Genomic DNA, 15,173 nt, shown 5'->3' with positions numbered 1-15,173 from the left:
GCTCAGACCTGGCATCGGCCCAGGGAAGGGTGCCCTGGGCTGGACTAGCAAGGGCTGCGGGTTGGGATTGAGGGGGACCGGCAGAGCTGGGAGGCAGGCCCAGGACTGGGCCAGCAGTGGGCTGCGGATCGGGATTGGGGGGCGCCACCGGCAGAGCTGCCCCATCAGTTCTTGACACTCCCAGGTGTTAATTCACACCCATCCGGAAGGCCCAGCCTCTCCCACGACTCCCCTCCAGGAGCTGAAGTGGGTCTGGGACGGAGCCAGAAGCCCCCGCGGTGCCTGCGCTCGCCCATTAGCCCTTCCCTTCCCTGCGTGGGGCTTCTCGGCTCTCCGCCAGGCTGCGAGTTGCGACGTGTAGGCCGAGCGCAGGCTGGCTCGTCAGCTCCAGCTCGGCTGGTGTTTGTGAGCGGCCGCGGGGGTGGGAACAGGAAGCCAGGGCGGCGATGGCTGGCTGGGAGTGGGTAAGCTGCGCGGCTGCGCCCTCTTCCCATTGCTGGTGGGGGAGGCCCGGGTCCCCCTGGCCCAGCGCAGGGACCTGCCAGACCTTTGGGTGGGTGGATCTGAGCCCCCCGGCGCCCAGGAAGGGCGTGGCTGGGGCCCGGAGCCAGCTGGCTCCGCGGCCCTCGTTCAGGGCGGTTCTGCTGCCAAGGAGGGAGCCCTCGGTGGCAGGGTGCCCCAGGCCGGGAGGGCTGAGCCAAGCTGCCCCTCCTTGGGCTTTGCAAATCTCCCTGCCGTTCCCCCCGCCCCGGTTCGGTCTTGTCTCCGCTGAATGTTTCCCGGAAGGCGGGAGCCCCTGGGGCTAGCTCGAGGGGGCCGAACGCCCAGCGTAGCGACTGTAGCAGTTTTGTCCGTCTTCGTTCCGCTCCTTTCTCCCCGAGCGGCAGGATCTGATCCAAGCCGCCAAGCCCGGCCGTCTGCCTGGGGCTGTGATCGGGTGAGGGGCGCTGGCCCGGCAGGTCCTCCCGGTTCCCCCAGGCGTTGGGGTGACTCCGGACACGGAGCACGAGGACAGCCGGCGCTATGTGCCCAGCGCTTCTCACCACTCCATGCGATGCTGGCGCTGGGCCCTGTTCCGAGTTTGCTGTAACCTCACGAATGAGCCCATCCCTCCCTGGGCCAATCTCACCCCTCGCTCCCTGTCGGCTCCCCGCTTCACCCCCCGGGCAGCTGGGCAGGTGCAGGGAGCGGGATTTCAGCCCGTCCACCCCCTGGGACCTGAAGAGCCAGGCAACGAGGCCTGAGTTCCCGTTCTGGGCCGGGCCCCTCTGGGAGAAGACACCAACCTGCTAGAGAGGCAATGCCCGTGGCCTTTCTGGGCCCCCGTTGTGCCACGGGGACGATCTGGGCAGAAACAGGCCTGGACCCCCTACCCTGCTGTGGCGTCTGCCTAGGCGTTGCTAAAGGGCCCATCACCTTCCTGTCTGGGCTGCTGCCGCAGAAGCTGAGCTCAAAGCTCATCTGTGTCGTTGCTTCACAGAGGTCGCAGGGTCTCCATCCCCCTTTCCCGGCGCCCCCAGACAATGACCCTGCGGTTCGGGGTGTTCTGAACCCAGCCCCGGTTCAGTGACTGGTCCCAGGGGGACACTAACCCACGAGGACCCCCATCCCACTACCGAGGGAGCGATCAGCAAACCGACCCTGTCCACCTAACGCCGCCCATGCAGCCGCCCGGGGACCTTAACAAGCCGTGGGCCAGTTCTGGGCACGCAGCCAGGGCAGCTGGCAAAACCCAGCCTCCGGAGTTGGCTGCACATGCGCACGGGCGGGAGCTGCTTTCGCTTTCCATCCGACTGGGGCTTGCTCTGGCTGGACTTGGTTGGCACCGATGTCCCACAGCTCCTTAGCTCCCCTGGGACGGGCAGCTTCCCCAGCCCAGAGTTTGTCGGGGGCTGGACAGGCCGCTGCGGGCCAGGCTCCGTGGGGCGGCGTCCAGCCAGGGCTGCTTGTCTAGGGTCTGGCAGCGGCACTTCCTCCCCTCTCGGTCTCGCTGTTGCTTTTCCCCGGCAGGGTGGAGAGGAAGGAAGTTGGGTGCCTGCCGCAGAGTCGGTGCGCTCGGGCCTGGGCTACGGCACGTAGGCCGGAGGATCTCAGGGCGAGGTAACGGGTCTTGCTGCCTGGGGGTTTCGTGCAGGCCCTTGGCCAAGGGCAGTTGGGCGGTGATGTGGCAGAGAAGGCCCTTGGATCTGTGCGGCAGACTCCGGCACCAGCGTTTGGGGGTGGGGAGTGGGGTAGGGGGGTTGGATCTGGGGCTGTGCGCTTGGGTTGGAAAACAGCCAAGTGCTGTCCCTAGGTAGGGGGAGAATGTGGCAATAAGCCACCCAGGGTGCTGTGCCACCGCCGCCCTCTGCTGGATGGAGCTGGAGCCACTGTGCTGTGTGTCATTGGCCCTGTACTGCCAACAGCGGATGGGGATTCTCTTTGGGGTCAGGGCCTGTGCAGGAGGGGATCGGCGTTTTGTCCCCATGGGGCTCTGCTCAACAGCCTGGGGTACTGGGGTGGGCACATTGGCACTGATGGGGTTTTCAGGGACTGAGAGTGATCCTGGGTAACCGTGCAGGGGAAGGGGCAGCGAGGCTCTGGTGCAGGCAGTCTGGGGCGTGCGACTCGGATTCGGGCGCTTCCCTGAACACTTGGGTGTGAGGATAGGCCGTGTGTGTGAGGGGGGGTCGGGGGCGGATTCTCGGGCACTTCCCATCAGGCTGGAACCAGATGAGCCTTAGCCAGGGCCCCATCTAGGCCTCCCGGAAAAGGGGCCTGAGCTGGGGAGTGCTGGGGCATTGGCGGGGCACTGCTGCCAGGGAGCTCGCATCGGGTGGCTGGATCTGGCTTGGGCCTTGCTCTGATGGGCAGGATTGAGGCCTTGCTCATGCCAGGCCCAGAGCTGAGGGAGGGCACAGGCCACCCCTTAGGAGCCGTCTCCCCCACTGACACTCCCCTTTCTCTGCAGCTGACCCCCGGATCGGCGCCAAGGCCATGAGCGAGTGAGCGGGTGTCCTCGTGGGGCGGATCCTGGGCGCCAGTGAGGTCAGGGAGAATCCAGTAAGTTCCTCAGTGGGGAAAACTCTGAGAACAGAGCGAGCGATGGAGGGGTGGGGACGGGGACGGGGACGGGTCCAGGTAATGGAGACTCAGCTCCCGGAAGGGGACTGACCCTGCTACTGACAGGGCACTGTGGGGAGGAAGCTCGCAGCCGGAGTGGCAGCAGGGCCCTGCGGCGCAGCAGCTCACCTGTTCTTGCTCTCAAAGCATTAGGACGGAGCTGAGGCAGGCAGCGGGGGGTCCCCAGGCCCTGCCTGGCCCCTCGGGCTCCCAGCCGTGGCTACGGTGCTGTCCCGTTGACTCCCCCGGCCCGTGAACATCAGTGTGAGAATGGCACCCCCTTGTGGCCGCTCTGCCGAGTCCGTGTGCGGACAAGGCTTGTGGAATTCCCTCATTTGCAGCCCGTCCTTGGGGCCTGGTTGCCCACCAGCTCCCCGCAAATCAGCCCCCTTCAGCCGTCAGGGCAGCCGGGAGGGAGCAGCAGGTGGCCGGACCACCACTGGTGACCTGTGCCAAGCGGGTCGCGCACTGCCCGGTTCCCGGGGAGTGGGTGTCCACGTACAAACAGCCCCCACGCTGGGCACTAGCCAGGCCCCTTGCTGGCGACCCCAAGAGGGGGCCGAGGACTGAACGGGACTGGGAGACCAAACCCCCCTCGCCCTAGAGGGGTCGCTGCAGGGCTGGCTGGGGTAGGTGGGGGGTACCCAGGGAGCAGTGAGAATGCACCGCGTCCCCAGAAGGGCTGGGGACCTGCCCAGGGTGGGAACAGACCCTGAGCTTCCCCTCGGCCCCAGGCTGGGGAGATCTGCTGAGGGGACGGGTCAGTGACGGGCCCTGGGGCTGCACCCGAGCCGGGGAGCGGGCTGCACCCGCAGGCCCAGCGCCTAGCTAGCCCCGAGGCCAGCGCCTGTCACCCCTGTCCCTTGTGTCTCCTCCCAGGGCTGTTCCTGCCGGGAAGCCACCATCTGTGTGGGGTCACCATGCAGCGCACCGGGTCCCCCATCACCACGGAGACCGACATCGACCTCACCGCCGCGCTGCTGCCTTCGGGGGGGACGCGGAGCCATCAGCACGCCATCAAGACGGCCGTCAGCGAGACGGGGGCGCTGCCCGTGCCGGGCTACGAGGGGCCCCCCTCTCCCGCCGGCTGCCGCTGCTGCAGCCTCGCTAAGCTGCAGACGGGACCCCAGCCTGGCGCCGGCTGCCGGCTCTGGAACGCCCCCTACCCCAAGCTGCCCCCGGGGTCCTGCCCGGGGAAGGGCTTTGGCCAGTCCACACTGCCGTTCAGCTTCGGGACCAGCTCTGCGCCCCCGCACCGAGACCCCCGCCTCACACTGCAGCCCAGCGAGCTGCCCACCGGGCCGGCCAGGCTGAGCAGCGGGCCTTGGGGAGAGCCAGGGAGGTGCGGGGGCCTCAAAGGCCTGGATCTAGAGCTCTGGGAGCCCCCAGAGACCAAGCCAGGGCTGGAGGATGGGACGGCTCCCCCCTTGGCCTTGGAGAAGCCCCCCATCCGAGAAGGCTGCTCCCCCTGGGCTGAGGCGCGGCTCTGCCCCGTGCAGCCGGGACGGGATGTGTCTCCACCAGAGAGTCGCTGTGGGGTCCGGGAAGAGCAGGACTGTGCGGGCGTCCCTCCCAGCGCAGTTCTTGGCCTCTCGGCGGGCAGGGCGGGCACACGCCGGGCTGAGGGCGCAGGCCGTGGGCGTGACCCCTTGACATCGGAAACAGCAGCCAAGCCGCGGCGGGACGGCAGCATCGCGCTGAGCGAGGGCACGAGGGAGCTGGTGATCGGCCGGGAAGGGACACGGGACATCCCCCATCCAGTGGGGAGCGGGCTGGCCCCGTGTGCCCCCCCTGAGCCAGAGCCCACCTCAGCAGACCCACGGGAAGAGGAGCTGCCGCTGGAAGGTCCTGGCAGGACAGAGGAGGAGGCAGTTACGAGTCGGCCCCGGGGCACTGAGCTGGGGAAGCGGCCGGGGACCAGGAGCTCTGTTGGCTCAGCTGGCCCGGGCCGTGAAAGCAGCCAGCCCGTCTCCCAGGAGCCGGCCAGCCAGGCCCAGCAAATCGGGGACCTGGGGCCCGCGGGTGCCAGCGCTCCCACTAAGACGTCCGTGGAGGACGCCTACGGGAGGCTCACCAAGGCGTGCGGCCTGTCCCTCCTGGAGGAGCTGAGACGGACGTTCCTGGACGCCGAGGGCGGCTGCTTCTCGCTCCTGGATTCGGGCCTGGTCTTGGGACGAGTGGAGGAGCATGCGGCGCTGGGGCTGGCTATCCTGCCCATGGTGAGTGCCGACAACTCGCCCGGCGGGTGCCCGGCAGGGAGCTGAGCGGGCGAGGAACCTGGCTCGGGCTTAACCCCTCTCCCGTGTGCCCACGGCCGGCTGCTGCCCTGCGTCCCTGAGCCTGCTAGTAGCTGTGACCCCCAGCAGGGGTTCTCTGCTATGGGTCGTGACTAGATGGGGGGGGGGGTCCTGGTATGGAAAAGGTGGAGAACCCCAGGATTACAGGAGTGCCCCAAATGTGCCAGGTATGGTACGCAGCTAGGAAAGGACAGTCCTTGATCCAATGAGCTCATTGGTTTGACACCCCCCCCGCCACACGGCTTTCCCAGCCCTATACTCCCCTCCCCCCCTCCCCTGCCCCAGCTCTGCGATCTTTGATCCTGACCCACAGCCTCCCCCTCCCCACCGGTGCCCCCATCCCAACCCACAGCCCCCGGCCACTTAGTCCTGCACTTTTTTAAATGCAGCCTGCTGCTGACGCCAAGCCTCTTGCTGGTTTCCCTGTTGGACCCAAACAGCGGCGAGCCGGCTCCCTCCACTCCATACCTGCCCTGTTCTCTTCCTTCCCTCTGGAGCAGCCGGCGCTGGCCGGATACCGGGGACAGGACACTGGGCTAGATGGACCCTTGGTCTGACCCAGCCTGGCAGCTCCTATGTTCTGACCCGCTTCGTTCCCCCTTGTGACTTGAGCCAGCGTTTGCACCTAGTACTCTGGGTGTGGCCAGGCAGGGCGGTAACCCAGCCTCCGAGACACTCTCCAGCCCCGGAGCTCCTGCGCTCTGCGCAGCTCTTCGCTCGGGTTAATGCCCCTCTCCTGTACGGCGATTCGCAGTCACAGACACAACACGGCTGCTGAGCAATCGAATACCTGTGTTAGCAGGTGAGCTGGACTCTGGCTGTGTATTTGCCAGTGCCCAGGCGAGCTGGTGCCTGGTCTGCAAGCATCCCACCTATGACCCACGGTCAGGCCAAATCCCCATAATGCACCTGGTTAATTGTACAGCTGCTGTCAAAATTCCTTCCTGACCCTGCAGGTTTATGCCCTGAAGCCTGATTTCTCCATGAGGTTCACGTAATATTTTTTTTTTTATCTCCTAGAACTGGAAGGGACCTTGAAAGGTCATCGAGTCCAGCCCCCTGCCTTCACTAGCAGGACCAAGTACTGATTTTGCCCCAGATCCCTAAGTGGCCCCCTCAAGGATTGAACTCACAACCCTGGGTTTAGCAGGCCAATGCTCAAACCACTGAGCTATCCCTCTAGGCGGTTTGACGCAAGGCCTTCCCTGGTGGTTCCCAGCCGGCTTGTAGACCCTTGTGTTTCCTTTCACCCCCAAAGGCCATGTCAGGCGCTTGACTTGGTACCACATGATATTTTGCCTAAAAAACTAGCACGATATCAAACTAACACGGCCACGGGACATGGATTAAAAACTGGCTGATGGGTCTCAAAATGTAACTGGGGAATCGTCATGGAGCGGGGGGGTTTCTGGAGGAATCTCACCAGGGTTGGTTCTTGGGCCTACACAACTTACCATTCTGATCAGTGACGGGGAAGGAAACCGAAAATCCTCCCTGGTAATGTTTGCAGGTGACACACCCACTGGGGGAGTGGGAAGTAACGAAGAGGCCAGATCCTCGGTGCAGGGCAAGCTGGGGATACGCATTCGAATGTGGCTAAATGTCATAAGGAGGGGGGAGAAAACTTGTTCACCTTAGCCTCTAAGGATAAAACAAGAAACAACGGGCTTAAACTGCAGCAAGGAAGGTCTAGGAAAAAGTTCCTAACTGTCAGGGTGGTTAAACACTGGAATAAATTGCCTAGGGAGGTTGTGGAATTTCCATCTCTGGAGATATTTAAGAGTAGGTTAGATAAATGTCTATCAGGGATGGTCTAGACAGTATTTGGTCCTGCCATGCAGGCAGGGGACTGGACTCGATGGCCTCTTGAGGTCCCTTCCAGTCCTTGAATCTATGAATGTCGCATGGAGGAACGGAGAATGCAGCCAGCCCTACGGGGGGGTCGCTATCCTGGGACGCAGCGACTCTGACAAAGATTTGGGGGTCGTGGTGGACAATCAGCTAAACGTGGGCTCCCAGTGCAACGCTGCGGCCCAAAGGGTGAATGCGACCCAGTCTGTACAGTGTGCTTGGCCTTTCAGAAAGCTTTTAACAAGGCTCTTACGCAAAGTAAACTGTCCTGGGATGAGAGGGAAGGTCTTCTCATGGATTGGTAACTGGTTAAAAGATAGGAAACAAAGGGGAGGAATAAATGGTCAGTTTTCAGAATGGAGAGAGGTAAATAGTGGTGTCCCCCAGGGGTCTGTACTGGGACCAGTCCTATTCAACATATTCATAAATGATCTGGGAAAAGGGGTGAACAGTGAGATGGTAAAATTTCCAAATGATACAAAACTACTCCAAATATTTAAGTCCCAGGCAGACTGCAAAGAGCTACAAAAGGATCTCACAAAACTGGGTGATTGGGCAACAAAATGGCAGATGAAATTTAATGTTGATAAATGCGAAGTGATGCACATTGGAAAACATAATCCCGACTATACATATAAAATGATGGGGTCTAAATTAGCTGTTACCACTCAAGAAAGAGATCTTGGAGGTGGATAGTTCATTGTGGATAGTTCTCTGAAAACATCCACTCAATGTGCAGCGACAGGCAAAAACACTAACAGAATGTTGGGAATCTTTAAAAAAGGGAGAGATAATAAGACAGAAACTATCAGATTGCCTCTATATAAATCCATGGTACGTCCACATCTTGAATACTGCGTGCGGATGTGGTCGCCACATCTCAAAAAAGCTATATTGGAATTGGAAAAGGGTCAGAAAAGGGCCACAAAAATGATTAGGGGAATGGAACGGCTTCCGTATGAGGAGAGATTAATAAGTCTGGGACTTTTCAGCTTGGAAAAGAGACGACTAAGGGGGGATATGATACAGGTCTATAAAATCATGACTGGTGTGGAGACAGTAAATCAGGAAGTGTTATTTACTCCTTCCATAACACAAGAACTAGGGGATCACCCAATGAAATTAATAGGCAGCAGGTTTAAAACAAACAAAAGGAAGTCCTACTTCACACAACACAGTCAACCTGTTGCCAGAGGATGTTGTGAGGCCAAGACTATAACAGGGTTCAAAAAAGAACGAGTTAAGTTCCTGGAGGATAGGTCCATTAATGGCTATTAGCCAGGCTGGGCAGGGATGGTGTCCCTAGCCTCTGTTTGCCAGAAGCTGGGGATGGGCAACAGGGGATGGATCACTTGATGATTCCCTGTTCTGTTCATTCCCTCATTCCCTGGCATTGGGCACTGTCGGGGGACAGGACACTGGGCTAGATGGACCTTTGGTCTGACCCAGTCTGGCTGTTGGTATGTTCATTAAATTGCCTTCTCCTTTCCAGCGGGATGGGCGGAAGCTGGCCACGACCCTGCCCAACTGCAGCCTCTTCCTGTACTACGCTCTGGGCCGGCAGTTCTACGTCACGGAGAAGCTGGCGGATCGCTGGTTCCGAGCGCGGGACCGGGTCACCGGGGAGAGCATGCTGATGAAAAAGGTACGTGGCCAAGGACCTGCCCTGTCCGGAGCCCCAGAGAGCCCTGGAGAGGGGGCCTGGGCTGGGCCCGCTCCGGCCAGCAGGGGACAGTCCCGCGTCGGCGTCTGAGGGGCCGCATGGTGGGAGGGGGACCGAGAGCGGCCCATGGTGAGCGATGAGGACATTACACGGCTCTAATGCGCTGTCATTCCACAGCTTCCTGGCTTCTGCTTCCCGGGAAGGGGCTGCCCCCCCCCCTCCCCACTGGCTGTGAATCTGATGATCCTGAAAATTAAAAATAAACCAAATGTTGCAGCAGCTGAAAATGGAGTGGGAGGTCCTGGAGCTGGGAATGGCCCCCTGCTGCTACGGTGCTGCCCCCCACAGCTCTGCCGGTGCCCCTCACTCCCGACCCGCAGCCCCCTGCTAGCCCAGCCCTGTGGTCCCCTTCCCAGCTCTGCTGGTGCCCCTCACTCCCGACCCGCAGCCCCCTGCTAGCCCAGCCCTGGACTCCCACCCACAGCTCTGCCGGTGCCCCTCACTCCCGACCTGCAGCCCCCTGCTAGCCCAGCCCTGGGGTCCCCTTCTCAGCTCTGCTGGTGCCCCTCACTCCCGACCCGCAGCCCCCTGCTAGCCCAGCCCTGGGCTCTCCCCCACCCACAGCTCTGCCGGTGCCCCTCACTCCCGACCCGCAGCCCCTGCTAGCCCAGCCCTGGACTCCCACCCACAGCTCTGCCGGTGCCCCTCAATCCCGACCCGCAGCCCCCTGCTAGCCCAGCCCTGGGCTCTCCCCCACCCACAGCTCTGCCGGTGCCCCTCACTCCCGACCCGCAGCCCCCTGCTAGCCCAGCCCTGGGCTCTCCCCCACCCACAGCTCTGCCGGTGCCCCTCACACCCGACCCGCAGCCCCCTGCTAGCCCAGCCCTGGGCTCTCCCCCACCCACAGCTCTGCCGGTGCCCCTCACTCCCGACCCGCAGCCCCCTGCTAGCCCAGCCCTGGGCTCTCCCCCACCCACAGCTCTGCTGGTGCCCCTCACTCCCGACCCGCAGCCCCCTGCTAGCCCAGCCCTGGGCTCCCCCCCTCCAGCTCTGCCGGTGCCCCTCACTCCCGACCTGCAGCCCCCTGCTAGCCCAGCCCTGGGCTCCCCCCCTCCAGCTCTGCCGGTGCCCCTCACTCCCGACCCGCAGCCCCCTGCTAGCCCAGCCCTGGGCTCTCCCCCACCCACAGCTCTGCCGGTGCCCCTCACTCCCGACCCGCAGCCCCCTGCTAGCCCAGCCCTGGGCTCCCCCCCTCCAGCTCTGCCGGTGCCCCTCACTCCCGACCTGCAGCCCCCTGCTAGCCCAGCCCTGGGCTCTCCCCCACCCACAGCTCTGCCGGTGCCCCTCACTCCCGACCCGCAGCCCCTGCTAGCCCAGCCCTGGGCTCTCCCCCACCCACAGCTCTGCCGGTGCCCCTCACACCCGACCCGCAGCCCCCTGCTAGCCCAGCCCTGGGCTCCCCCCCTCCAGCTCTGTCGGTGCCCCTCACTCCCGACCCGCAGCCCCCTGCTAGCCCAGCCCTGGGCTCCCCCCCTCTGCCGGTGCCCCTCACTCCCGACCTGCAGCCCCCTGCTAGCCCCGCCCTGGGCTCCCCACTCCACCCCCACTCTGCCGGTGCCCCTCACTCCTGACCTGCAGCCCCCTTCTAGCCCAACCCTGGGCTCTCCCCCACCCACAGCTCTGCCGGTGCCCCTCACTCCCGACCCGCAGCCCCCTGCTAGCCCAGCCCTGGACTCCCACCCACAGCTCTGCCGGTGCCCCTCACTCCCGACCCGCAGCCCCTGATAGCCCAGCCCTGGACTCCCACGACACAGCTCTGCCGGTGCCCCTCACTCCCGACCCGCAGCCCCTGCTAGCCCAGCCCTGGGCTCCCCTTCCCAGCTCTGCCGGTGCCCCTCACTCCCGACCCGCAGCCCCTGGGCTGTGAGAGGGAGCCGGGGCAGGAATAGCAGTGGGGCCCACCCAGCCCAGCACTAACCGTTAGGACATTGGGCTGGCGGGGGGTGAGGGCGATGCAGAATCTCTGAGCCTCTCCTCAGCACCTCCCAGGATCTGACCCACACGGAGCCCCTGCGCCCTCTGCTCCCCATCCCCGGGGAGCGCCGAGCTTTAATCACCGGCTCCGCCAAGCATCTCAATGTTTAATCACACCTGCCTGGCACCCGCTGCAGCGCAGGAGACCTGGAAGGACACCGGGAGCTGGGGTGGCGGGGGGTGGGGGGCCTCAGTGGGTTTTGCATGTTAATGGCAGAGCTTAATATTCATGAGTAAATATTTGCAGGAGCTAATGGCGTGGCGGCCGGGCGGGCAGGCGTAACGAGCGCGCTCCCCCCGCCGGCGCAGGCGGGGAAATGAATATGAATTTATCATGATTAGGTCAATCCAGCAGGGAGCGCGGGGGCTGGCGGAGGGAGGGGGAAGATGGATCTGTGCAATCAAATTAAATAAGGACGCCAAATGGAGCCACTTCTCTTCTCTGCCGCGCGCAGCGGTTCCTCTCGCTCCTTTCCCTCCTCCTGCTTTGCTGATTTCTCTCTTTCCTCAAATTTATGAGGCCAATTATGAAGATGAGGTTGGAAGTTCTCGGAACTTCACTAAATGCAAAGTGTGGTCCCTGCTGTTCCCATCAAATTAATTAACCGAGCGCTATTGATGGCCGTCGACGGCGGCCTCTGGAACCCGGCGCCCGATTTAGCTCCGGGGAAGAGCCTGGCCCGGCAGCTGACCCCAGGGCCTGGCCCAGGCGAGGGGGTTGGAGTGGGGTGTCCTCGGCCCAGAGCCAAGGCGCATTTGGGGAGGGAGGGGCCAGGAATGGGCATTTGCACCCCTGTTCTCAGGGCTGTAGGGAATGCAGACTGAGACGGGCTCTCTGCCCCGAGGAGCCTGCAAACAGCAGACCTCTGTGTATCCTGGAGGTCGGGATTCAGGGGTTGTGGCGGGGGGAGCCCAGGGCTGCGGGTCGGGAGTGAGGGGCACCGGCAGAGCTGGGGTGGGGGAGCCCAGGGCTGGGCTGCCAGGGGGCTGTGGGTCGGGAGTGAGGGGCGCTGGCAGAGCTGGAGTGGGGGAGCCCAGGGCTGGGCTGGCAGGGGTCTGCGGGTCGGGAGTGAGGGGCACCGGCAGAGCTGGGGTGGGGGAGCCCAGGGCTGGGCTGGCAGGGGGCTGCAGGTCGGGAGTGAGGGGCCCTGGCAGAGCTGGGGGTGGGGGAGCCCAGGGCGGGGCTAGCAGGGGGCTGCGGGTCGGGAGTGAGGGGTACCGGCAGAGCTGGGGTGGGGGAGCCCAGGGCTGGGCTGGCAGGGGGCTGCAGGTCGGGAGTGAGGGGCCCCAGTTGATGCTGGTTGGGGCCCAGGACGCAGTCTCAGCCTCTCCTCTGTTTGCCAGGTGCCCGTGGTCTCCAACTGGAGGAAGATGTTACACAATTTCCTGTTCCTGCCCCCACACCCCACGCTGCTGGTGCCCTACGCCGTCCTGTACGACCGCAACGGCTCCATCCTCTACCTCATGGAGGACAGGAACGTGCACGGTGAGCGCCCGGCAGGGCATGGGGGGGCAGCCGGGGCAGCACGTGGGCACCCGCGGGGCGCCAGGCTGCAGCAGAGAGGTTCCCGCCAGTGTCCCACCAGCACCCCGTTAATGGGGGGGGGGCGGGCGAGCACCGAGATCCCCAGCACCCCACCCAGGTCGGGCTGGAATAGCCGTGGGGAGGCCCTGGCCCGTCTGCCCCCCGGCAGGGTCAGGCTCTGGCTCTGGGAACGGCTGAGATGCTGGAGAGGCAAGCGAGGGGCTGGGTGCCTAGTGGCTCTCAAAGGCGGGATATGGGCTAGTGGGGCCCCCGGCTCCCAGGAGTGTGGGGCAGGATCCCAGCCGAGTGGCGGTTCTCTGGGCAGCCCCTTTCCTCCGGCAGGTTCCCTAGAGGGCCCTGGGGCTGGTTGGCCCTGCTGGGACGCGGCGGTCCCCGAGTCTAAGCCGTGGGCACTGGCAGCTCCCTGGTCCCCGTTCTCTGGGACGGTCGCCCTGGCTGGAGTGACCGGGCAGCCTGGGCCTGCAGGGTCCCGGTCACTGATCTGTCTCCTCTGCCCTCCCCAGCGGTGGGGCGGCCGCCCGAGGGGCCCGGCCTGGAGGGAGCTCGAGCCCTGCGGGAGGTGCTGAACTTCCTGAGGTTCTGCAAACGCCACCACTTCCACCCTGGGGACGTCGGCGCAGCCTCCATCTACACGGCCCAGGTGGGGCTCGCTGCTCTCCCACGCCCGCTGGTCTCTGCACAAGGGACTTTCCACAGCCCGTCCCCCCGCTCCTGCCCCTGCAGTAGGGAGGCTCTCTAGGGGGCGCTGAGCTGCAGATGGGGGGGTTTCCTAGGGGGCGCTGGGCCGTGGGCGGGGGGTCTCTAGGGGGCAATGTGCTGCGGGGGGTGGGCGGGGGTTCCTTAGGGGGCACTGGGCCGCGGGCAGGGGGTCTCTAGGGGGCGCTATGCTGCGGGGGACTCCCTAGAGGGCGCTGGGCCACGGGTGGGGGATCTCTAGGGGGGGCCGGGCTGCGGGGCGGGGGCGGGTGGGGGGCTCCCTAGGGGGTGCTGGGCTGCGGGGAATCGTGCAGGGGGCTCAGAGCTATGATCTGTTGCCCAGGGTCCTGGCAGTGGGGCCGGGGTGACTGGGAGAGGGGGGCAGGTTCGCCGGTGGGGTTTCACCTCCTCCCCACACTCCTCTCTTGCCTCCAGGGCGTCTGCTTTGACCCCAGCAGCCTGTCCAGCAGCGAGGACCCCTACGCCTTCCGGAAAAGCATGAGAACCTGCCTGCGCCCGCTGCTGGCCCAGCACCAGGTGAGCCGGGCCCGCGGGGTGGGGACCGGTGGGATGGCTCAGGCTGGGGGACGGTCTCCCGAAGGGCCTGGGGGGGCCTCGGGCAGGGGACAGGAGCAGGCGTTGGGGGTGGGCTGAGCTCAGTGACCCCCCCCAGCAGGGCAGAGCGGGGCCCTCCCATGCTGGTAACTCACCCCACATCTGGGTCTCCGCAGGGGCTCGCGGGCCTGGACTCCCTGGTGGACAGCATGTGCCAGTACCTGGAGGAAGAGGAGAACCCGGAGCCCGGCGACACGCCGAGCAGGGGCAGCCCCAAGTGAGCGGAGCCCAGGCCCCACGGCTGCCCCCCACCGGAGACGGGCTGCAGAGATGGGCGCGCATCCCTGGGGTGCCTGGAGGCAGAGCACTGGGATCCAGCTGTGGACGTTGCTGGCAGGGGCGCCACGGGGTGGGTGGGTGCCCAGGTGTGGAGTACCCGGGGGGTTCTTGCAGCAGGCGGGTTCCGCTGTCTTGCTCCCTGGAGAAACAGGCTCATTTGCCAGCCCAGCTCATTCTGAACAGCCGGGGTGGGCGGGATGGGGGGGGGGGGGGGATATGTGGCCAAGATCGCCCTGCTCTGGGTTGGGCCGTCGATGAATTCAGCGAGGTGGGAGGAATGACGCTGACGGTGCTAGCCCCTTGCCTGCAGGGGCCCCACAAACCCTGCAGATAGGTCCCGGCTCATCGGCAAGGCCCCCCAGCCCTGGCCAAGGACCCGCGGAACATTCCAGCACCCGTGTTACCAAAGAAGGCAGGCCTGGGACCCAAGAGTGCTTGGCTCCACCTTTGGCCTTCACCTCCTCGCGTCACCGCATTGTGCCTCAGTTTCCCCATCCCCGCCCTGGGGGAGGATGCTGCTTTCCTACCTGCGAGGAGCCGAAGGATTGTTAGGGGGGCTCAGATCCCCCCTGCCAAGTGCCTTCCGGATGCACAGCCCCGCAGGTGGTCCCTGATAATTAGCACGAGGTAACGAGGATCAGGGGAAATGGATGGGCTTGCAGGCCAGCCAGCCGGGGACTTCAGGTGCTTCAAGGACTCACTTTTATAACTATGCATCGCAACCTTTGTAATAAGTGTATCCTTCCACAGCAGAAACTAGTCCTTTGACATATATATATTTTGGCTGAACCCTCTGATACCTTCCCTTTGTGTGGAGTGGCCCGCCCCGTGAACGGGAACGTCACCGTTCTTCCCGGGGGCGCGTTGCATGGTGGTGCCCGCTGCGCTGGGGTTGGTGCCGCCGCGGCGGGGGTTCTCCGGGACATGCGTTTTGCTGGCACTTGTTATTTAAAGGGAGGTGGCTGCGGCTACACTAGGGGGCAGTGGGCGGGGTTATCGCCGACCGCCCAGAGCTCCTGGGTGAAATTCACCCCAGTGCCAGGCCCTAGCACAAGCCTGGAACGCCGGCGAAGACCCACGTCAGCCTCTC

At 64.4% G+C, this 15,173-nt stretch overlaps 1 protein-coding gene across 1 annotated transcript; it reads left to right on the top strand.

Annotated features, from left to right (window-relative positions):
- The first annotated feature begins 478 nt into the window (after positions 1–478).
- Positions 479–14,257, top strand: LOC128840655 (uncharacterized). The gene is made up of 8 exons (XM_054034929.1): positions 479–2,100; positions 2,951–3,042; positions 3,982–5,321; positions 8,743–8,895; positions 12,292–12,433; positions 12,997–13,133; positions 13,625–13,726; positions 13,921–14,257. The coding sequence occupies exons 3-8, from the start codon at positions 4,023–4,025 to the stop codon at positions 14,023–14,025; spliced, it is 1,938 nt and encodes a 645-aa protein (XP_053890904.1). The 5' UTR covers positions 479–2,100; positions 2,951–3,042; positions 3,982–4,022; the 3' UTR covers positions 14,026–14,257.
- The last annotated feature ends 916 nt before the right edge of the window (positions 14,258–15,173 follow it).

This window comes from Malaclemys terrapin, chromosome 7 (genome assembly GCF_027887155.1).
Source record: "Malaclemys terrapin pileata isolate rMalTer1 chromosome 7, rMalTer1.hap1, whole genome shotgun sequence".
Classification (NCBI taxonomy): domain Eukaryota; kingdom Metazoa; phylum Chordata; order Testudines; family Emydidae; genus Malaclemys; species Malaclemys terrapin.
Note: the sequence above shows the minus strand (reverse complement) of the source record. Positions and strands in the feature narration are given on the sequence as shown.

What these genes read in the sequence shown, in the direction of transcription:
- LOC128840655 (XM_054034929.1), top strand. Translation starts at nt 4,023, where the DNA reads ATGCAGCGCACCGGGTCCCCCATCACCACGGAGACCGACATCGACCTC. An exon ending in CCTCCATCTACACGGCCCAG is followed by an intron (nt 13,134 to 13,624) that starts GTGGGGCTCGCT and finishes TCTTGCCTCCAG; the next exon opens with GGCGTCTGCTTTGACCCCAG. An exon ending in CGCTGCTGGCCCAGCACCAG is followed by an intron (nt 13,727 to 13,920) that starts GTGAGCCGGGCC and finishes GGGTCTCCGCAG; the next exon opens with GGGCTCGCGGGCCTGGACTC.